Genomic DNA, 23,435 nt, shown 5'->3' on the forward strand with positions numbered 1-23,435 from the left:
GACCCAGGTTCAATTCCAGCCTGTGTGTGGAGTTTGCACACTCTCCCCATGTCTGTGTGGGTTCTCCCTGGGTGCTCCGGTTTCATCCCCCACTCCAAGTCTATAGAATGCTGGAAAATGATTACCAATGCATCCACTATTTCTAGAGCCACTTTCTTGAGTACTCTAGAATGCAGAGATCAATCCCTAAGGATTTATCAGGTTTTAATCCCAGCAATTTCCCCAGTACAATTTCCTGACTAATCAGGATTTCCTTCAGTGCCTCCTTCATGCTACACCCTCTGTCCCCTAGTATTTCTTGAAGATTATTTGTGTCCTCCTTACTGAAGACAGAGCGAAAGCATTTACTTAGCTGCTCTGCCATCTCTTTGTTGCCCATTATGAATTCACCTGATTCTAACTCTAAGGGACCTACATTTCACCAGTTTTTTTCACTTCATATAACTATAGAAGCTTTTGTAGTCAGTTTTTGTGTTTTCTGCAAGCCTACTCTCGTATTCTATCTTCCCTTTCTGAACTAAACCCTTTGTCCTCCTCTGCTAGATTTTAAATTTCTCCTAGTTCTCAGGGTTGCTGCTTTTTCGAGCCAATCTATTTGCCTCCTCTTTGGCTTTGACACTATTCCTGATTTCCCTTGTTAGCCATGGATGAGCCACCTTCCCTGTTTTACGACAGACAGGGATGGACAGTTGTTGAAATTCATCTTTTTTTGTCCTTTCTAAAGGCTTGAGGATTACTACAGGAACCATTAGAAAAATCGGATTTGTGAATGAGTGGGGCTTTTATTGCAGAAGTTTGTTAGATACCTCAATGACAATGTTAGATACTCTGGCTGCATACAGTGCTGGTGTCTGTGCTCCATAGAATCCCTACAGGGCAGGAGGAGGCCATTTGGCCCATCAAGTCTGCTCCAACTACAATCCTACCCAAGCCCTATACCCATAACCCCACATATTTACCCTGCTAGTCCCCCTGATGCTAAGGGGCAATTTAGCAACCTAACCCGCACATCTTTGGACTGTGGGAAGAAACTAGAGCACCCAGAGGAAGCCCACGCAGACACGAGGAGAATGTGCAAACTCCATGCAGACAGTGACCCGAGGCCGGAATTGAACCCGGGCCCCTGGCGCTGTGAGGCAGCAGCGCTAAGCACTGTGCCACCGTGCTGCCCACAAATGAAATTGAAGCATTGGAGTAAATGTAGAAAAGATGTTACTAAAATTAAGAGATGGCACGGTGGCACAGTGGTTAGCACTACTGCCTACAGCGCCAGGGACCTGGGTTCAATTCCCAGCTCGAGTTATTGTGTGGAGTTTGCACATTCTCCCTGCGTCTGCATGGGTTTCCTCTGAGTGCTCCGATTTCCTCCCACACTCCAAAGATGTGTAGGTTAGGTTCATTGGCCATGCTAAATTGCCCCTTAGTGTCTCGAGATGTATAAGTTAAAGGGATTAGTGGGATAAATACGCAGGATAAATAGGAGGATAGGGCCTGGTTGGGATGCTCTGACAGGAGGGTAGGTGCAGACTCAATGGGATGAATTGATAGGACTTCCAATTAAGTCCTAATTTGATGTGAATTATTCAGTTGAAGTCACTGATATATAGAGGGGTGACTCTGGTGAAGAATTGTAGTTGGAGTTGGATCAAAGAAATAAAGATAGTTTATGTAGAAGCAGAGCTCGTGTCTCCTTTACTGACCTACAATCTCGAGGCTTAAACATGAATGGCCTCCTGCACTGTTGGGATTCTGTGAAAATCAGAGGGCTAAATTCTTGTCGCAACAGTTACTGCTCTGACTCAGTGACAGTGTGCTGTAGTTTTGCCTTGATGAGGCGGCGGGCAAAGTTATTTGGGGCAATTACTGATTGAAGCAACAAAAACCTGGTGAAATTCTGAGTGAAGTTTGGACCTTTTAAAGGAAATGTCAGTTTTGATACAGCGCATAAACGAAACCTGTCTGCCATTCAAATAAGGAAAATACATTGGCAGCTGTTACAGCCACTTACAATTAAATTGCCTCTTGTTGCTCAAACTTTTGTTTGGGAATTCTATGCCATTTTCTCCGGGATTTTGATGTTTCTGCTAATGTTAAGCTTGGTTTTGTTCTCAGTAATCAGGAGGAAGCCCTTTTTCCCAAAGTGAACACTTTGCAGAAGGAGCGTCTGCAGCCAGGTTTTATTTTACCAGCAGAGGATTTAGATTCTGTGACTGAAGGGTAGGACAGGTCTTATTGTGAGCCTGTACCTACGTAAAATGCCTGTTTTTGTCCCGCGGTGATGTGTTGTATGATTATAGCTCTGTTGTTGCTTTGCTACATGTTCAGCCTGCAGGTGCCCTCCAGCATGTGACTCAGACTCTCAGGACGAGATGTCCTCAAGCCTCCTCGCATTGCTGGATTAAAGTACACCTTTAGCTGAACGTTGCAGTTTTTGTAAACTTTACCCCGTCTAAAATAAAGTTCTAACATCTCACTGCTGCTCCCAAGCACTGACAAACAACCGATGATAACTTGACAGCTGGTTTGGCCGAAAGCTTTCACTGAAAGTACTCTCGGGTACCCCCCCCACCCAGCCCCAAGCAGAGCTAGCAACTTAATTAAAGCACAAACAAATTTGGATGGTCTTATGCCCTGGGATTAGTAATACATAAATAGAAAATCACTTGCTGAACAGGGGACAAGTTGCTTCTGAATAGAATAAGATCAGAATTCAGAGGCAGCTGTAACTTTTGCTGGTAACTTTTTAATGATATCCCCCATTAGCAGCATGTAAACTTCACGTGGAACAATGCACAGTGATGTATTTGAGGTCATAAAGTCATCAAGGTTTACAGCATGGAAACAGGCTCTTACCCAACTTGTCCATGCTGCCCTTTTTTTTAAAACCCTAAGCTAATCCCAATTACCCACATTTGGCCCATATCCCTCTATACCCATCTTACCCATATAACTGTCTAAATGCTTTTTAAAAAACAAAATTGTACCTGTCTCTACTACTGCCTCTGGCAGCTTGTTCCAGACACTCACCACCCTCTGTGTGAAACAAATCCCCCCTCTGGACACTTACGTAACTTTCCTGTCTCATCTTAAAGCAACGTCCTCTAGTTTTAGACTCCCCTGTCTTTGGGAAAAGATATTGACTATCTAGCTGATCTGTGCCCCTCATTATTTTATAGACCTCTATAAGATCACCCCTCAGCCTCCTACGCTCCAGAGAAAGAAGTCCCAGTCTATCCAGCCTCTCCTTATAACTCAAGCATCAAGTCCCGATCCTGTACAAAGTTAATCACCAGTTGTGCGTAAGCTCAGAATTGACAAGTTCCAGAAATGGATTTCACAAAGATCATTGTGAAGATTAGACCAAGCCATCAAACCCCTTTAGTTCAGGAATCCAAACATTTTCAATGTTAATGTGCAAAAATTAATGTCAGTGTGTTATAATTTGGGCATTGTGATGGCTGTGCTTTTAAATGTACTGTAGAAAGTTAAATGTAACATCAGAGATAAGGTGGATTGTCAGAGGCTTTTCCCCAGGGTGAAAGGATTGACTGCAAGAGGTTTAAGGTGAGAGAGGGTAAGTTTAGGGGAGACGTGCAGGGAAAATTTTTCACACGGAGGGTTGTGGGTGCCTGGAATGCGTTTCCAGTGGAGACAGTGGAAGCAGGCACATTAGTAACGTTCATGGCACATCTTGATAGACACACGAATGGGAGGCAGAGGGACAGAAACCACGTATCTGCGCAGCTTGATGAGCTGAAGGGCCTGTTCCTGTGCTGTATTGTTCTTTGTCACGCTATTGTTTAAAGTGCAATATTTAGCAGAATTTTTTGAATCTGGATGACTTTGTAGATCATTTCTCAGTGTCTCGACACAGTAGTTATTGTAACGTAATTCTTGTTTGCAAATTCATTCTACTGACTAGACTTTTCATTAATTTAAACTCTTAAGAATCATAGAATCCCTACAGTGCAGGAGGCCATTCAGCCTCCGATCACAATCCCACTCAGGCCCTATCCCTATAATCCCATGCATTTACCCAAGCTGGTTCCCCTGACAATAAGTTGCAATTTAGCATGGCCAATCCACCTACCCTGCACATCTTTGGAGTGTGGGAGGAAACCCACGCATTCAATGATTTTACTATTGTCAAAGTGTCCCGGGATGTGTAGGTTAAAGGGGTTAGCGGAGTAAATATGTGGGGTAACGGGGATAGGCCCTGGGTGAGATTGTTATCGGTGCAGCTTTGACAGGCTGAATGGCCTCCTGCGCTGTAGGGATTCTATAATTCCCCCACCATCAACATCCTGGAAGCCGCTACTGACCAGAACCTTAAATACAGTGGCCACAAACACAGGTCAGAGGGTTAGGTATTCTACATGAGTGATTCTCTTATTGACTCCCCAAAGCTTGTCCACCGTCTGCAGGACACAAGTCAGGAGTGTGATGGAATACTCTCTACTCATGAAGCTTAGCATTACACAGCCAAAGGCAGCCATCCCATTCGATCAGCACCCTATCCACCATCTTACAGTCACTCACTCCATGGGGGGGCCATGGCTCCGGTGTTTACCGTCTATAAGAAGCACTGTAGTAATTAGCCAAGGTTTCAGCAACAGCAGCTTCCTAACTCTCAACCTCGACAAGCAGGCACATGGCAACACCAAGCACCAGGTTCCCCTCCAAGTCACATACCATCCTCACTTGAAAGTTTCTTGATGTTGGTTCATCGTCACTGGGTCAAAATCCTGGAAACCCCTACCCAACAGCACTGGAAGTATCTTCAGCGCACAGACTCCCAACAGTTCAAGAAGTGAGCCCATCACTACCTTCTCAGGACAGTTAGGGATGGACAGTAGCTATACAAAAGCAAACTACTGCGGATGCTGGAATCTGAAACAAAAAGAGAAAATGCTGGAAAATCTCAGCAGGTTCGGCAGCATCTGTAAGGAGAGAAAAGAGCTGACGTTTCGCGTTCAGATCTGTCAGTGCCTTTGTCAAAGCTAAAAGGCGTGGAAAGTGGGAGATATTTATACTGCAGGGGAAGGGAATGAAAGATGAGTCATAGCCACAGAAACCAGGGGGGGAAAAACAGCTAATGCCTGGCCCTCTGTTCCTCTCCCTCTCCCTCTGACCCTCTCCCTCTGTCTCTCTCCCTCTGACCCTCTCCCTCTCTCTCTCCCTCTGACCCTCTCCCTCTGTCCCTCTCTGTCTCTCCCTCTGACTCCCTCTCTCCCTCTCTCCCTCTGTCTGTCTGTCTGTCTGTCTCTCTCCCACTCCCACTGTCTCTGTCTCTCTGTCTCTCTCCCTCTGTCTCTGTCTCTCTCCCTCTGTCTCTGTCTCTCTCCCTCTGTCTCTGTCTCTCTCCCTCTGTCTCTGTCTCTCTCCCTCTGTTAGATTTGCACCAATAACAAAATGTGGATTTCTCCTGGCCCCGTGTTGTGATTTATAATTAAAAACAGGATCTCAACATTAATTTAGCTGGAGAGAATCATTGCAGTAACCAACCATCTGTGCAGTATAACTGAAAATCTCCCGTGTGCACAGAAACGATTGCACAGATTTCTGAGCGATGAGAAATGACTGGGAAGCTGAGTGTTGCTGTTCTGAGCTTCGCTTCGACAGGCTGTTTCCAATGCCTGCTCAGTTTGCATAGCCCGTGCACAGCAGCAATCATCATACACTGATAAAACAACATTCTTCTTCCATCATTCTAAAATTATTGCTGTATTTTCAACAGCAAAGAGTTACTAATCTTACAGAAAAACCTCATTAAAACAACCTGAAAATTAGTGTGGGAATCATTAACAAATAGCTTTTTAATACGTTCACCCAACACTACTACGTTACTAGCTAAATATTAAATAAACAATGCTAACTGTGGGGCGACGCAGTAGCACAGTGGTTAGCACTGCTGCCTCACAGTGCCTGCGACCCGGTTTCGATTCCCTCCTTGCATCACCGTCTGTGTGGAGCTTGCACATTCTCCCCGTGTCTGTGTGGGTTTCCTCCCACAGTCCAAAGATGTGCAGGTTAGGTTGATTGACCATGCTAAATTGCCCCTAGTTTCAGGGGGATTAGCAGAGTAATTATGTGAGATTACAATAGGGCCTGGGTGGGATTGTTGTCAATGCAGACTCGATGGGCTGAATGACCTCCTTTTGCACTGTAGGAATTCTATGAACAACTTTATTTTAAATTCATTCATGAGACATGGGTGTCCCTGGCTGGTCAGCATTTATTGCCCATCCCTAGTTGCCCTTGGAGGGCAATTGCGAGTCAACCACATTGCTGTGGCTCTGGAGTCACATGTAGGCCAGACCAGGTAAGGACGGCAGATTTCCTTCCCTAAAGGACATTAGTGAACCAGATTGGTTTTATTCGACAATAGTTTCATGGTCATCAGTAGATTCTTAGTTCCAGATTTTCTTATATTGAATTCAAATTCCACCATCTGCCGTGGCAGGATTTGAACCCGGGCCCCCAGAGCATGTGCTGAGTTTCTGGATTAATAATCTGGTGATTATACCACTAGGCCATCACCTCCCCTTGCACTTACGTAGTATGTTCAACATAAACGGCAAGATTTTGCAGCCGTGCTCACCCCAAAACCCACCCGAGGTTGACAGACGGGACTGTCCTGTCCGCTACGATTCCCGTGGCAGGCAGGATGGAAAATTTCCGGCCTTTCTGAGACATTTTCAAAGTGCTTCAGAGGTATGAGGAAGGGAAGAAAGGATGTCAAGCCAAGGCAGGAGATATCGGGAGCTTGGTCAATGAGGAGACAGAGGAGGAAAGAGGAAGGTGGAGGGACGGATAGAATAAGGCAGGGAATTTCAAAGTTTATGGACTGGACTCCTGAAAGTATAGCCATCAATAGTGGGATGAAGGGAATATTTACACACGAGCCAGATTCAAAGGTATATAGATTTTGGACAAAAGTGTCCATGAGGACGGAGTTTGGAGCCATTGATAAAAGTTTTAGATTCAAGTATTCAGGGAGCAGAAGCCAATGGAGCTCAACAAGGGCAAAGGTGATCAGTGAGAGGACAAGAAATGCGATAGGATACAGCCAGTAGAAGTTGGAGGATTGGAGACCAGCCACAGAGCATTGGAATCATTGAGTTTTGAGGTGATAGAGGCAAGGATGAGTCTTTCAGCCATAGAGGAACTGAAGCAAGGGTGTGGGACATAGCCAGGGAGATAGAAAAGGGCCCTCTTTGTAATGGAGAGGAGATGGAGTTGGAAGATCGTTCAAGATCACACAGGATGTCTTTAGCAGCAGACACAGCTCAGGATGTGGTTTTTCAGCTTTTGTGATAAAATGTGCAAACTCTTCACCCTGTCAGAGCTGGTGATGGGGAGCAAGATTAAAGAGATGACAACTAATGGAGAAAAGAAATTAAAGTTATCTTCATTCTTGTGGACGGTCCAAAGGTGTGAGCTAGATTTTTCCGAGGAGAATAGGCCTAATGGTGTTTAAAGTAGTCCAGAATGATCTGGGAGTGGACAGTCAAACCGATGTGTAATTACACCCAAGTCTGTGCCCCCTGAACTTGGATGCGGGCAATTCAGAGGGGGCAGTCTGGGAGAGGGAGAGTTCAGCATTCAGCAGCTAGAGAGCAATTGAGCAGATCAACAACAAAAGGTGGTGCTAGCTAAATGGAAAGCTAGGCAGGAGTTTAAAGTGACTTTCTTTTCCAGAGATGGATCATAGAACCCCTACAGTGCAGAAGGGGGCCATTCAGCCCATCAAGTCTGCACTGGCCACAATCCCACCCAGGCCCTATCCCCATAACCAAACACATTTACCCTAGTGTCAGGGGTACTAGCTAGGGTAAATGTAGCATGGCCAGTATACCTAACCTGCACATCTTTGCATTGTGGCAGGAAACCCACACAGACATGGGGAGAACATGCAGACTCTACACGGCCAGTGACCCAAAGCTGGAATTGAACCCGAGTCCCTTGCATTGTGAGGCAGCAGTGCTAACCACTGCGCCACCGTGCAGAAAAACTTTAAATTGGAGTGGAGTGATTCTATGTGATGATGAACACATAAGAAGTGGTCAGAGTTGGCTTTGTGTAACAACAGACCGTGTGAGCAGACAGGCAGAGTGGAAGGAAAGGATGTGAAAATGGGTGGGACGGGAACATGCTGCCTCAGATCTCTCCCATTAGCCCCTGAATCTGAAAATTTTTATTTCTCTGCTGCCAGGCCAGCCAGATATTTTGGTCAGTTTCTGTTTTGATTTTGTATCTAATATTATAACTATATTGACCTTATTTACTGTTTGTGAGACCTTGCGGTACAAATATTGGCTAATGAGTTTACCCACAAAGAAGTACACTTCAGAAGTAACTAACTGGTTGTGAAACACCTTGAAATGTCTCGAGGACATGAAAGGAACTGTATAAATGTTTCCTTGGTGATCATATGATGCTTAACATTGGCACCCTGGAAATGTAGAACAACATTATGGCAGGAGGGATTAATAATGCTCAACCCTGGAAGAGATAACTTCCCCACGTTTAATCCCTGTTACCTAACAACGTGCAGTTGGATTAAAAGCAAAGTGGCTGCTTTGCTTTTACCTCCAACCAAACTATAGTTCGTTCAGTCCTCGAATATTTTATCCTTTTGCAGTGTGGTCACCGCAGTGAAACCACAGATGGCAACTGAGAATTCAACCGTTACGTTGTCGGATAAACTGAGTCGCTTCTATCTATCAGTTTCAATTAATTAAATTTGTGCATTTAACTTGAGGTTCAGTACACCAGAATTTGTTCAGTACTTGGCACTGGCTTGTGCCAAAACTGTCCCTGATGTCTTAAAACCCACAATAAGCGCACACTTTCGTGTTCATTATTGCCTTGTTAATCACGGATAATTGAAGTGCCTTAATCTCCAAACATTGGCATTTGGAATCCTGTGATAGTTTAATTATTGTACAAGGTGTGATAACCAGAATGTTTGAATCAAGTACAGGCATTACAGATCTATTTCAGAAAGAATTATTCATTAGCTGGAGAGTCCTTTAATTATATTTTAAAATGCTAAATACTGATTAATAAATGAATCCCCTAATGCCCCCTCCATTCTTTCTTAGTATTCTCATTACCTTTATATAAAACTCTGGAATCAGAGCACCAAAATAATCAGTCTGGTCATAAATAATAACTACTCTTTGGAAACCTGAAATGTGCTCTTGGAACTAACAGCCAAGAACAAGTGACAGAAACGGCAATCTGTTATTAGCAGCAGAATAAATAAAACTTTTTAAACATAAGTTTTCCAGTTGATGCGCAGTATCTGCAAGACAATGCAGGTGTAATTACAATGCAGTCAGGAGCGTGTCAGGTTTAGATGCCAGATTGATATTGCTAATTTAGAGTTAGCTGTGAAGTCTGAGTCATTGACAGCTACGTCAAGTGTGCAGCCTACGTGCACCTATATATAATTGAACTTCAACTTGTTACCAGGAACAGTACAGTTTCCTACAGCAGCCTTGCTGCTGAATTGCCACCCACTTGCTGCTGATGCCTATTTGTACTGGGTCACTGGTACCTCTCAAATGTGCCCCGCTAAAGTGGGTGGTTAATGGCACTCTAATCATTATACCTTCGCTAACAGCAGCATTGTGGAGCAGGTGCATAAACATGCTTTGACAATCTAGGGTTGTAGGCATCTTCAGTGTCCTACTGCACTCTCGGAAGCAGAACAGGGAATCGTCACATTCGAACCTACATTATGCTCATGTAACTGCAGTGGTATAAACCTGGAAAGATTGCAAACTGTGTCCCAGGTGAAATCAGGTTTGAGGCCTATTTCCCCCAACTAAATCAGGGGAAAATACGGCAGCCTTCCTAATGCAGCACAGCTGAGTCTCCATGATAGTTAAATATATGACTTCATTGTAACTGTCGTTCTTCCGTGTGCTTTAAGACCAACTGTATTTACTTTTTAAAAAAATCTGGAGCTGAGTAATTGGACTTGATGCCAGGTCTTATTTCTGAAGGGAACTGAAAGAAAGGATTTGTATTTTGCTGGCTCTTTTTAACTCTTGCTTTTTGTATAATATAACCCTAGCAACCAGTTAGTAATGAATAAACAAGCTTGGTAACTCGGAGAGATTAGCATTATAGCTATGATCCTCCTCTCCCAGTTTGTCTTTGATCTATACGGAATACATCATTCTTAAACCGTGATCTCATCTTTTATACTGTGGTTTTATGTTTTATTCTGGTGTCTGTGATGCTGGTCTCGAAATAAATTCTTCCCTAATTTGCATTTTAAATCCCGCTGAGCTTGACTGCGTTGTACTGTGATCAGAATTGGAGAGCTTTATGATTTTTTTTTAAAAAAGGTACACTGTGATAATTGAATTAATAATTTAAACTTAATTTCTCGACCTAAATTCAGGGGTTTTTTTATAACAGGATATAATTTTCACAAACCTGCTTTTTTAGAGTTAGTGAGTTAAGCACAATTGACAAACCAAAGTCCAGTTTTGAAAGGGGCGCCTTGGAAATAAGGGTGTAGTCCCACACGTGTCTGTCTTCTCTTTTCAGAGTTCCTTCCGTTAGTCTACCTGATGCTTCAAATGCTACGTCCCTGTTCAAAAGGGGAGGCGATGGCCTAGTGGTATTATCACTAGGCTATTAATTCAGAAACTCAGCTAATGTTCTGGGGACCCAGGTTCGAATCCTGCCACGGTAAATGGTGGAATTTAAATTCAGTTAAAAAAATCTGGAATCCACTGGCCATGAAACCATTGTCGATTGTTAGAAAAACCCATCTGGTTCACTCATGTCCTCTTAGGGAACGAAATCTGCTGTCCTTACCTGGTCTGGCGTACATGTGACTCCAGAGCCACAGCAATGTGGTTGACTCTTGGGCAACTAGGGATGGTCAATAAATGCTGGCCAGCCAGCGACACCCATGTCATATAGTGAATAACAAAGGAGTGGGGGTGGAGGAAAAAAGTCCTATACTGATATACCAACCAACATAATGACAGTGAGCCGGAAGCTTCTAGAAGACATTAATTTGGGATAAAATTAATTTTTACTTGAAAATCATGGGTTACTTAGTGACAGCCAACACAAGTTTGTTAAAAAAGCTAAGTCCCAATCTGATGGACATGATTGAGTTTTTCAATTAAGTTTCAGCAAAGGTTGATAAAGGACATGAAGGAAGGTTCTGCATATAGACTTTCAGAAGGCTTTTACAGAAGTGTCACACAATAAATTTGTTAGACAGATTGAAACCCACAGGATTAATGAGGCAACAGCAACGAGGATACAAACTGGATTAGGAATATAAAGCTGATAGCAGTTATAAAAGAGAGATCATGGAGTACTTGGAAATGCATGATAAAATAGGACTGAGTCAGAATAACTTCATCGAAGAGAGGTCATGCCTGACCAATCTGTTAGAGTTCTTTGAGGAAGTAACAAGTTAGATAAAGGAGAACCAGTGGATGTGATTTATTTAGATTTCCAGAAGGCCTTTGACAAGATTCTGTACAGGAAACTGTTAAATAAGTTAAGTGCCCATGGTGTTAAGGCTAAGATCCTGGCATGGATAGAGAATTGGCTGACTGACAGAAAGCAGAGAGTGAGGATAAAGAGGCTTTTTCAGGATGGCAACTGGTGACTAATGGTGTACCTCAGGGGACAGTGCTGGGCCCACAACTTTTCACAATATACATTAACGATTTGGAAAAAGGAACTGAAGGCACTGTTGCTAAGTTTGCAGATGATACAAAGATATGTAGAGGGGCAGGTAGTATTGAGGAAGCAGGAGGGCTGCAGAAGAACTTGGACAGGTTAGGAGAGTGGGCAAAGAAATAGCAGATGGAATACAATGTGGAAAAGTGGTGAGGTTCTGCACTTTGGAAGGAGGAATGAAGGCAGAGACTATTTTCTAAATGGGGAAATGCTTCGGAAATCAGAAACACAAAGGGACTTGGGAGTCCTTGTTCAAGATTCTCTTAACATTAACATGCAGGTTCAGTGGGCAGTTAGGAAGGCAAATGCAATGTTAGCATTCATGTCAAGAGGGCTAGAATACAAGAGCAGGGATGGACTTCTGAGGTTGTACAAGGCTCTGGTCAGACCCCATTTGGACTGTTGTGAACAGTTTTGGGTTCCATATCTAAGGAAGGATGTGCTGGCCTTGAGAAGGACCCAGAGAAGGTTCACAAGAATGATCCCCGGAATGAAGAGCTTGTCGTATGGGGAACGGGTTGAGGACATTGGATCTGTACTCACTGCAGTTTAAAAGGATGAGGGGGGATCTTATTGAAACTTACAGGATCCTGCGAGGCCTGGATAGAGTGGACATGGAGAGGATGTTTCCACTAATAGGAAAAACTGGAACCAGAGGGCACAAGCTCAGGCTAAAGGGACAATCCTTTAAAACTGAGATGAGGAGGAATTTCTTCAGCCAGAGAGTAGTGAATCTATGGAACTCTTTGCAGCAGAAGGCTGTGGAGGCCAGGTCATTGAGTGTCTTTAAGACAGAGATGGATAGGTTCTTGATTAATAAGGGGGTCAGGGGTTATGGGGAAAAGGCAGGAGAATGGGGATGAGAAAAATATCAGCCATGATTGAATGGCAGAGCAGCCTCGATGGGCCGAGTGGCCTAATTCTGCTCCTATATCTTATGGAATGTTTTTTTTTAAGACAGGACTGATGTATACAATGGAGATTGATATGAGGACAATTACTCCTTTTTGTTGTACATTAATGCTATGGATTTGGATATATAAGGCTTGAAAGTTTGAGGATGATACTGTTTCAGAGTGATTAGCACTGCTGCTTCACAGCTCCAGGGACCCAGTTTCTTTCTAGTTTGGGTGACTGTCAGTGTGGTGTTTGCACATTCTTCCTATTCTGAGTGGGATTTCTCTGGGTGCTCTGGTTTCCTCCCACACTTTGAGGATGCATGGGTTAGGTTGATTGGCCATGCTAAAAATTGATCCTTACTGTCAGAAGGGCTAGCAGGGTAAACACATGAAGTTATAGGGATAGGGTCTACGTGGGATTGCTATTGGTGCAGACTTGATGGGCCAAATGGCCTCCTTCTGCACTGTAGGGATTCTAAGGAGGAAAGACCAGAGTGTTCATGTACACAAGTTGGAGAAGGTAACAGGACAAATTGGAGGGTCGTTTTCTTTTACAGAAGCGCCTCTGGGATTCTTGGCTTTACAAATAGGGACACAGAATGCAAAAACAAGGAAGTTATGCAAGACCTTTATAGATTTGGTTCAGGCTTCACTAAATATTGTCTGTTTCTCAGCCTCACAATGAACACAAATAGCTAGACTTGGCAGGGAAGATTTAATGGAATTACTCTCCGGATGAGAGACTTCAATTATATGGAGAACTCGAGAAGCTGGGATTGTTCCCCTGAGAGCAGAGGGGGTTATGGAGGGAGATTTAATTGAGGCATTGAAATTATGAGGGATTTTGGGGTGAAATTGTTTCCTCTAACAGGTTGGTAACTGAAGACACAGATTTAAGTTTAATGGCAAAGGAACCAGTGGGTAAAGAGAAATTGTTTATGCCGTGAGTTGTGATCTGGAAGGTACTGCATAGAGATATGGTTTACAGCAACTTGCAAAAGGATATTGTATCTAAGTCCGTGAAAAGGAAAGATTTGCAGGGCTATGGGGAAAGCGAGGATGTGAGCTTCATTGGATAACTCTTCCACGAGACCAGCTGGCTGTTCTACAAAAGTTCTTACAAAAAATCTTACACAAAATGGTTCCATTTTTAGCCCGTTCTCTTTTCACAAACAAAAGAAAAGTGTTCAACTTTTTAAAAACCTATTTAATTTCTGAAAAAGATTCAAACGTGACCAAATATCAATGGAATGAGTAGTCAGCAGCTTGAAAAAATTAGGGCCCATAGTTGCATTAGTGGTTAAACTGTTATTTAATTAACAATTAAATAACAGTTTAACCACTTTTTTTAGAGGTAGCATAAAATTCAGTTATGTTATCAGATATTTCGGTCAGGATTGTTGGGAATTTCTTCAGAATTTTAACACAGTGGGAATATAGTCGTTCTTTTTCTGCGCTCTGCATTATCACTAATGACCGTCGCTGTGTTTGGTGGGGAAATCAGATCTTTGGCTGTTATTTCAAGGGCTATTTAAGATGTGGTTAGTGATAAACTATTGAATAATAGCCTATTCTAAGTGCTTAAGATTCAACATTAATGTGCCGTTTAAACTGGTTTATAAAGGTCATTATGAAATTCAAAACACCCATCTCCAGAAGAATATATTCACTTAAAATTTATAGCAAATCACATATTAGAACATTTAATTTTAAAACTACGGGGGAACAATTTTATAACATTAATTGCCAAGACAAAATATCATTGCCTGAAGTTTTACTATTCCAGAGGCAAGCTGAGAGATAGTTTGATGAAACAGAGGAAGTTCGAGATGGGGGTCTAAACCTGGTGCAGGTAATATGAGTACTAAACACAATTACCAAAGAGCTCAAAGCTGTGATGAAGAACTATCCAGACTTGAAACATTGGCTCTTTTTTCTCTCCATAGATCCTGTCAGATCTGCTGAGACTTTTCAGCATTTTCTGTTAAGTTTCAGCTGAAGTCTGTTTGGATTTTGCAATGTATGTTACGCAATGTAGTTTATCCCAATTTTAAGATCCCTGATTGGATCCTCAGAAGCCTCTTAAGATATCAGGTGAAATGAGTTCTACATTTACAATAGGAAGTATGCAGCTTGGCAATTTCAAATCCTTTAGGAAGATATATCCCTTAAGATGACATATGCGAGTCTCCTGAAAGCTGATGTGAACAAATCTCTGACAGGTATTGCAGAATCCAGTACAGATTGAAAATCTGGAGTTATGTTCCACCACCACTGGTACATCATACTTTTAGCTTTGTTTCTTAAAATCACTGAACTTAGCCAATTACATTTGTCATTGACAAAAGCTGATTGTCGACTTCAGGAAGTGTAAAGGAGAACATGCCCCTGTCTACATCAACAGGGGTGAAGTAGAAAGGGTCGAGAGCTTCAATTTTTTTTAGGTGTCCAGATCACCAACAACCTCTTCTCGTCCCCCATGCTGATACTATAGTTAAGAAAACCCACCAATGCCTCTACTTTCTCAGAAAACTAATGAAATTTAACATGTAAGCTACGATTCTCACCAACTTTTACAGATGTGCCATAGAAAGCATTCTTTCTGGTTGGATAACAGCTTGGTTTAGCTCCTGCTCTGCCCAAAACCGCAAGGAACTACAAAAGGTCCTGAATGTAGTCCAATCCATCACGTAAACCAGCCTCCCATCCATTGACTCTGTCTGTACTTCCTGCTGCCTCAGGAAAACAGCCAGCATTCTGCACTGTAGGGATTCTATAACTAAGGACCCCACGCACCCCGGACATTCTCTCTTCCACCTTCGTCTTTCGGGAAAAAGATGCAGAAGTCTGAGGTCACGCACCAACTGTTTCAAGAACAGCTTCTTCTCTTCTTTCCAGACTTTTGAATGGACTTACCTTGCATTAAGTTGATCTTTCTCTACGCTGTAGCTACTACACTCTGCACTCTCTCCTTTCCTTCTCTATGAATGGTATGCTTTATCTGTAAAGCGTGCAAGAAACAGTACTTTTAACTGTATGTTAATACATGTGACAATAATAAATCAAATCAAGCTTTTTTTGAGGCTTCTATGTAGGCACAGAGGAGCCAGGTCATGTGTAAAATGGATAATTTTACGCCTAAACTTTCCCCTCCCCCTCCTTACCCCCTCCTCACATCCGCCCATCACAGAACTGTAGGGTCATAAAGATTTACAGCATGGAAAAAGGCCCTTCGGCCCAAATTGTCGATGCTGCCCTTCTCTTCCTGCTTCTGCACTGCTCCTTTTGCTCTCTGGTTTCAATACAAAATGGCTAATGTATAAAAATATTCTTTTGGTCATTATGTTAAAGAGAAGAAACATATTGTAAGAAATTTGAAAAGATGACGTAATTAAACAAAATGTCATAGTGCAGCTGCTAAAGTAAATTGTTTAGTTAAATGTTAACATGGTAAATTTTTGTATTTATGACATTTTTATTAATAAATGTTTAAAACTTTAAACTTGACAAATGCTTTACTGAAATATTAAACATTTAAATATGAAATAGCTGATATTGTAAAAATGATTAATTGAAACATCAGATCAGAACGGTTAAATATGAGATAATTTTAAGTAAGCAAGGTAGAAGAATACCAAAGATAAACACATTTAGATTCTCCACGGCCCAGAACGTAATCTCTCTTTATTCAATTTTACACAGTAAGATATCCAAATCATGGTCCAAGAAATTCTGACCTCTCATCTTCCCAATTACATCTTCAGTTTCCATATTCTAAATCAAAACAAACACTTACGAGCATGCCAGACACAAATTTACACAATAATATGATGCAGGTTTAAGTAGGAGTTTTACCAATTAAGCCTATATTTATTTATCCATATTAAATAACACTCATAAATAACACAAAAGGTCCTGAATGTAGCCCAATCCATCACACAAACCAGCCTCCCATCCATTGACTCTGTCTACACTTCCTGCTGCCTCAGCAAAACAGCCAGCATAATTAAGGCCCCCACATACCCCAGATACACTCTCTTCCATCGGGAAAAAGATCCAAAAGCCTGAGGTCACGTACCAACCGACTCAAGAACAGCTTCTTTCCGCCTGTTGTCAGGCTTTTGAATGGACTTACCCTACAATAAATTGATCTTTCTCTACATCCTAGCTATGACTGTAACACTACATTCTGCACTCTCTCCTTTCCTTCTGTATGAATGGTATACTTTGTCTGTATAGCGCGCAAGAAACAATACTTTTCATTATGTTAATACATGTGACAATAATAAATCAAACCAATTTAAATCATCTACAATAATTGAAATAAAATTAAAAACTACACTTTAAATGAGCCAGTAACAATGGAATTAACCGCTTAGGAGAAATAGCAAAAAGAAGTGATAAAAAAAGCATCAATGTTCCTTTTCAACAGCTGGGAACTGTAGGGTCATAAAGGTTTACAGCAGGGGAAAAAGGCCCTTCAGCCCAACTTGTCGATGCTGCCCTTCTCCTGCTTCTGCACTGCTCCTTTTGCTCTCTGGTTTCAATACAAAACGGCTATTTCCAAGCAAGACCTCAAGGGCGTTCCCAATCTGGCCCTACCATAAGGGGGCATGGTTAGGGTCCTCCTGCCCCCGTGCTGGGCCCTGTGCTGATTGCAGTGTTAAAGGCAGAAGACGGCTGCTCCCACTGGAAGTTGGGTTGCAATTTTTGGATACAGGCTAGTGGGTAAAAAAGACTCAATTATTTTTGGCGACCCAGGGCTTTCCTCCGCTAGTCAGAAGTTATGGATCATTGTGTATATACACTGTGTGGGATTCTCCAGCCTTGTTCATCCTGAAATTGTAAAATCTGGCCTGAGGACCATGGACCTTTCCATGGTCCTGCCCCTCGCTCGCTCCGATTCCCGTGGCAGGCGTGACGGTGAAATTCCAGCCATTGTGTATCGTGACTAAATGTTAGAAACAGAATGAAACAGAAGTACTTAAACAAACAAGTATGATAGTTTTATCATATCTTTGTGTTAGTGTTGAAGTAATCCGATTGCCTACCAAACATTAGCAAAAGCGGTTTACGGAAGAGGAGTCACAGCTGTTTATCTAGGAGGTATTTCTTGCAATTCTTCTCGGGCTCATTGAACAATCATAGAGTCATAGAGATTTACAAATGGAAAGAAGCTCTTCAGCCCAACTTGTCCACGCTGCCCAGTTTATACCATTAAGCTAGTCCCAACAATCTTCAGTAAATGTCCAGCATTGTTAATTATAATCATGTGTTCTGGCCAATTACATAATAAGTGACGTTGTGAATTGATTTCTTGACAGTTGGGGTTCTATTGTGCGTCGTTCAGTTTTAACTTAATTGATGGGATATAAGTAGGCTTACAGTAACAATGCAGTGAAGTCACTGTGAAAATCCCCTAGTCGCCACAGTCTGGCATCTGTTCATGTACACTGAGGGTGAATTTAGCATGGCCAATATGCTAACCAACACGCCTTTCAGACTGTGGGAGGAAACCGGAGCACCCGGAGGAAACCCACATAGATACGGGGGAGAATGTGCAAACAGTGATCCAAGTTGGGAATCGAACCCAAGTCCCTGGCTCTGCAAGGCAGCAGTGCTAACCACTGTGCCACCATGCTGCCAATTGCGTAATGTAGAACTAAAAAAATGCTTTTTAAAATTGCAAGTGATATTACTTCAAGCATAAAGTTTATGTAACTAAAGCCCCAAATTCTGCATTGTGAATAGGTGCTGTTTGTATAAGGAATGCATTAACTTACAGTGTAAACTTACATTATTAAATGAGACCTGGTTACCCACTCGGTGGTCATTCAATTCAGTGCGACATAAATGACTGTGCACTCATTAATACAGTTACATTAAGTTCCTTTGATTTGAAATGAAGTGTTATTAGTGTCTCGTTATAATAGACATGGTGTGCCTTGTCAGTTAATCAGCGTGAAGAATGCTGTCAAGACAAAAAAAAAGTTTTATGTCTCAAAATTATTGCTTTCATTTGGTGCTGATTAGGTTGTAATTGAAATAATATTTCTGCCACTTTTAAGCCACAATTGAAATGATTAAGTGAAAAATACAGATGATATCGCGGAACAGAATTATGAGTTTTCATTTTGCTGCTTTTATTACTTGGGAAACATTATAGCGAGCGTAATGATTTTTTTAAAATCAAATTCAAAATACAGCGGAATTTTTTTTTGCAAAGGCTTGTGTTTCTGTTTGGATTTGAAATAACTGTCATAATTAAGAGGCTTATCTAAAAAATAAGAAAAGCATGAAGGAATTTGCATTTGTGTGCTGTCTTCCATAACCAATTATTCACTTCCTTGTTTTCAAATCCCTGCATAGCCTCATTTCCAGCCATATGAACCTTCAAAATATCCGTGCTCCCAATCCAGCCTCTTCAGCATTCCCAGTGAAGATCATTCCAGCGTTGGTGGTCGTGCCTTTAGTAGAGGTGGTGGTGTAGTGGTATTGTCATTGGGCCAGTAGTCCAGAGACCCAGGGTAATGTTCTGGGAACCCGGGTTTGAATCCCATCATGGCAGATGGTGAAATTTGAATTCAATAAAATTCTGGAATTAGAAGTCTACTGATGACCATGAAACCATTGTTGTAAAAACCCATCTGGTTCACCACTAATGTCCTTTAGGGAAAGAAATCTGCCGTCCTTACCTGGTCTGGTCTACATGTGATCTCAGATCCACAGCAATGTGGTTGACTCCCCACTGCCATCAGGGATGGGCAATAAATGCTGGCTCACATGGACAAATAAAAAAAGATGCCTAGACCCCAAATTATGGAATCCCTTAAATCTCTGATCCACTCTTGCCTCCTCCAGGACATAGTAAGTAGTCTCACAACACCTATATGTGCCTTGTTTGTGTCCATTTATGTCCTGTTTATAAAACAAATCCTGCACTCACCTGATGAAGGGGCAGCACTCCAAAAGCTTGTGCTGCCAAATAAACCTGTTGGACTTGAACCTGGTGTTGTGAGACTACTTCCTGTGTTTACCCCAGTCCAACGTGGGCAATTCCACATTCTTCAGGACAGTCCTCAAAATGTACTCCTTAAAATATATCCTTTTGATTCATGAGTTCAAATCTTTAGTGCAAATCGTGAACAGCAGCAGTTCTAGTGCTGATCCCTGTGAAAAGCCAATCTCAGTAGCTACCCATAACTCCAACTGTTGGATTTCTGTTTCATAATCAACTTTCTGTTCGTTCAATTACCTGTTTTTTTTTAATTCTTCATTCCATCCTTAAAGTTAGAAAGCCAATGCTGAGAACGGACTGGGCAAACCCAAACCCATTCCTTGCTTGTTCCAAAAACCAATTTCAAATTGAATCCAATTTACTGATGTCCTTTAGGGAAGGAAATCTTACCCAGTCTGATCTACATGTGAGTCCAGAAACACAGCAACGTGGTTGACTTTCAACCGCCCTCCAAGGGTAACTAGGGATGGGCAATAAATGCTGGCCAGCCAGCGACACCCATGTCCCACGAATGAATAAATAATAAATAAAAGAAAAATTGTAGGAAAAACAAGATCCAAGCTGACACAAAAAGGTGTTGTATCCCATCTTGGGCTTGATCTTAACCAAAAGGCCGAGAAGCGATTAAATTACTATTCCCTATCCCCACTTGGGCCTTAGTGATGAAGCTCAGTGATGTATCCAAAGCCCAGCACCTCCTGGCAATACAGTTGTTGTGAGGTTTCAGCAGAGATGATGTGCTGAAGTCCTGAAGTAGGGTTTACAATTGCCACTTACTATCCTGAAGATTGGAATGCTACTGACGAAAGGTTTTGTAGCAGAGGAATTAATTTTGGAGCTGCACTGAGGTTGGCTTGATTGTGTTTTGAGGAAAATTACCATATTCAGTGAGAGAAATTTACATCTAATTATCATCAGTGACAGAATCTGATTTTGCATTACTCCACCGCTTAGCTGATGTTTGTGAGCATTTAAGGAATTTGAAAGCAAGTTTCAACTTCAAAGTAAGTGTGGATTAAGCTTCAATTATACAGGAAAGTATTTCTCAAATACCAGAAATAATTCTGTGCTGTTTGTTGGAGAATCGCTTTAATGTTGGCCTTTCAGCACTGCCACACTGAACATTCGTGGAAATCACATTCTGACAGCTTTGCCTCATACACTCAGCTGCTTCACAAACGTAGAGAGTTGGCAAATGGAATTGCATAGTCCCAGTTTGTTGACCATATTGCTGTAAGCTATCATATTATTTATTTATTAGTGTCACAAGTAGGCTTACGTTAACACTCTAACATACCCAAAATCTGCTGATGACCATGGAACCATTGCCGATTATCGGAAAAATCTATCTCGTTCACTAATGTCCTTTAAGGAAGGAAATCTGCCATCCTTACCTGGTCTGATCTACATGTGACTCCAGTTTAAGTTTATTTATTAGTGTCACAAGTAGCCTTACATTAACACTGCACGATAGCACAGTGGTTAGCACTGCTGCCTCACAGTGCCAGGGACCCAGGTTCGATTCCCGGCTTGGTCACTGCCTGGCTGGAGTTTGTACGTTCTCCCCATGCCTGCGTGGGTGTCCTCCGGGTGCTCTGGGGTTCTCCTACAGTCCGAAAGACGTGCTGGTTAGGTGCATTGACCCAAACAGACACTGGACTGTGGTGACTGTGGCAAATTTCACAGTAACTTCACTGCAGTGTTGATGTAGGCCTTACTTGTGTCTAATAAAGTTGTTGTGAAAATCCCCAAGTTGCCACATTTTTCTGCCTGTTGGGTACACTGAGAGAATTTAGCATGACCAAAGCACCTAATCAGCACATCTTTCAGAATGTGGGAGAAACCGGAGCACCCAGAGGAAACCCACGCAGACACGGGGAGAACGTGCAGACAGTGACCCAATCCGGGAATTAAACCAGGTCCCTGGTGCTGTGAAGCAGCAGTGCTACCATCCCACCCATTAATTCTCTTCTCCAAACCCAATTGTGTGAGAACTTCCCGTTTTCCCTCTCTCATATTGCTGATAGAAATGTCATTAAAGGCCACACCTTGTTCACGTCAATGTAACTGCATTTTTAACATCAATTGGAATGATAAATGCTGATGAACAACTGATCTAGCTCTGAAAGAATAATTATATGTTTGTATTTGTCAAGTGCTGAAAATTGTCCCCATTATGATTAACTGCTGAAAAAAGAGAGATGCTGTCAAAACTTTTCATCTTGCACTCATCAGTTTCATAAGAATACCTATGATGCAGAAGGAGGCCAGTTGGCCCATCGAGTCCGCACTGACCACAAGCCTACCCAGGCCCTATTTCTGTTACCCCACATATTACCCTGCTAATCCCCCTGACACTAAAGTCAATTTAGCATGGCCAATTAACCAAAATCGCACTTCTTTGGACTCTGGGAGGAAACCAGAGCACCTGGAGGAAACCCATGCAGACACAGGGAGAATGTGCAAACTCCACCCAGACAGTGACTCAAGGCCGGAATTGAACTCAGGTCCCTTGTGCTGTGAGGCAGCAGTGCTAACCACCGTGCCACCCCTTGTAGGAGTCTAGGACCGGAGGGCATAATCTCAGAGTAAGGGGTTGTCTATTTAAGACAGAGGTGAGGAGGAATTTCTTCTCGGAGTAGTGAATCTGTGGAATTCCTTACTACAGAGGGCTGTAAGAGGCTGGGTCATTAAGTATGTTCAAGGCTGAGACAGACAGATTTTTAATCAGAAAGGGAATCCAGGAAAGTGGAGTTGAGGATTGTCACATCAGACCATGATCTGTTTGAATGGCAGAGCAGAGTCGATGGGCCAAATGCCTGCTGTTCTTCCACATCTTATGGTCTTGAGAAGAAACCATTAACACAATTGTTAACTTAAAGTTTGAAAGCTCTTCTTTTTTGTAGGATTTCATAATATTTATCAGAATCGGCTTGCATCATCTGTCCTTTTGAAAGTCTACTTCGTTTGTTTTTTACAAAGTTTGAACCATAATTGAACTTATTTTACGAAACTTTGCAGACGAGTGAGTGACTGTAAAACTCAGCTGTCTTCAGGCAGCTGTGACTAAACAGTTTGTTGTCTGGACAACCGTTTTAAGTTGTCTCAAAATCATTTGCGGAGGCTAGAAGATGGAAGCAATATGCTGTGAGTAGGAAAGTTTTAACGTTCACAGTGCTGTGGCCCTGGATACACGGGCAAAACAGCAACGCATGTACTCAAAATCACGGAGCATTTGGAAATTTCCGTTTAATTATCTCCGGCACTTGTAGTCATATTAGTCTGGCTGACAGGAAAGATTTTTGGCAATCAAACCTCACCATTGATGATTTTGTTTACAGGAAAAGGAAGGAGTGGAGGGAGTGTCTGTCGGTGCGGTTCTGTCAGATTACCAGAGGGTCAGAGTAGAAAATGTGTAAGTCCATTGTTAATTTGTTCAACTGCATTTAATTTACTCGGTAAATGGTTTAAATAAATTTAAAGTTTATTTATTAATCACAAGTAAAGCTTACGCTGCAGTGAAGTTACTGTGAAATTCCCCCAGTCCGGCGCCTGATCCATGTCAATGCATCTAACCAGCATGTCTTTCAGACTGTGGGAGGAAACTGGAGCACCTGGAGGAAACCCATGCAGACATGGGGAGAAGGTGCAGATTCCACACAGACAGTGACCCAAGCCGGGAATCGAACCTGGGTCTTTGACGCTGTGTAGCAGCATTGCTAACCACTGTACCACCGTGCAGCCCCGAGATTTCTGTTGTCTAGTGCATTCCCTTTCCTGCATGCTAT

The 23,435-nt window shown here is 42.3% G+C and overlaps 1 protein-coding gene across 1 annotated transcript in view; it reads left to right on the forward strand.

Moving 5' to 3' along the window:
• The window catches only part of dph6 (diphthamine biosynthesis 6), a 209,843-nt gene that overhangs the window by 39,160 nt on the left and 147,248 nt on the right, over window positions 1-23,435 (forward strand). The window contains exon 4 of the mRNA XM_080203162.1: window positions 22,989-23,062. Within this exon, the coding sequence (XP_080059288.1) occupies window positions 22,989-23,062 (74 nt within the window). The remainder of the gene's footprint in view (window positions 1-22,988; window positions 23,063-23,435) is intronic.

Source organism: Carcharhinus amblyrhynchos, chromosome 14 (genome assembly GCF_965287045.1).
Source record: "Carcharhinus amblyrhynchos chromosome 14, sCarAmb.v2.hapA, whole genome shotgun sequence".
NCBI lineage: Eukaryota > Metazoa > Chordata > Chondrichthyes > Carcharhiniformes > Carcharhinidae > Carcharhinus > Carcharhinus amblyrhynchos.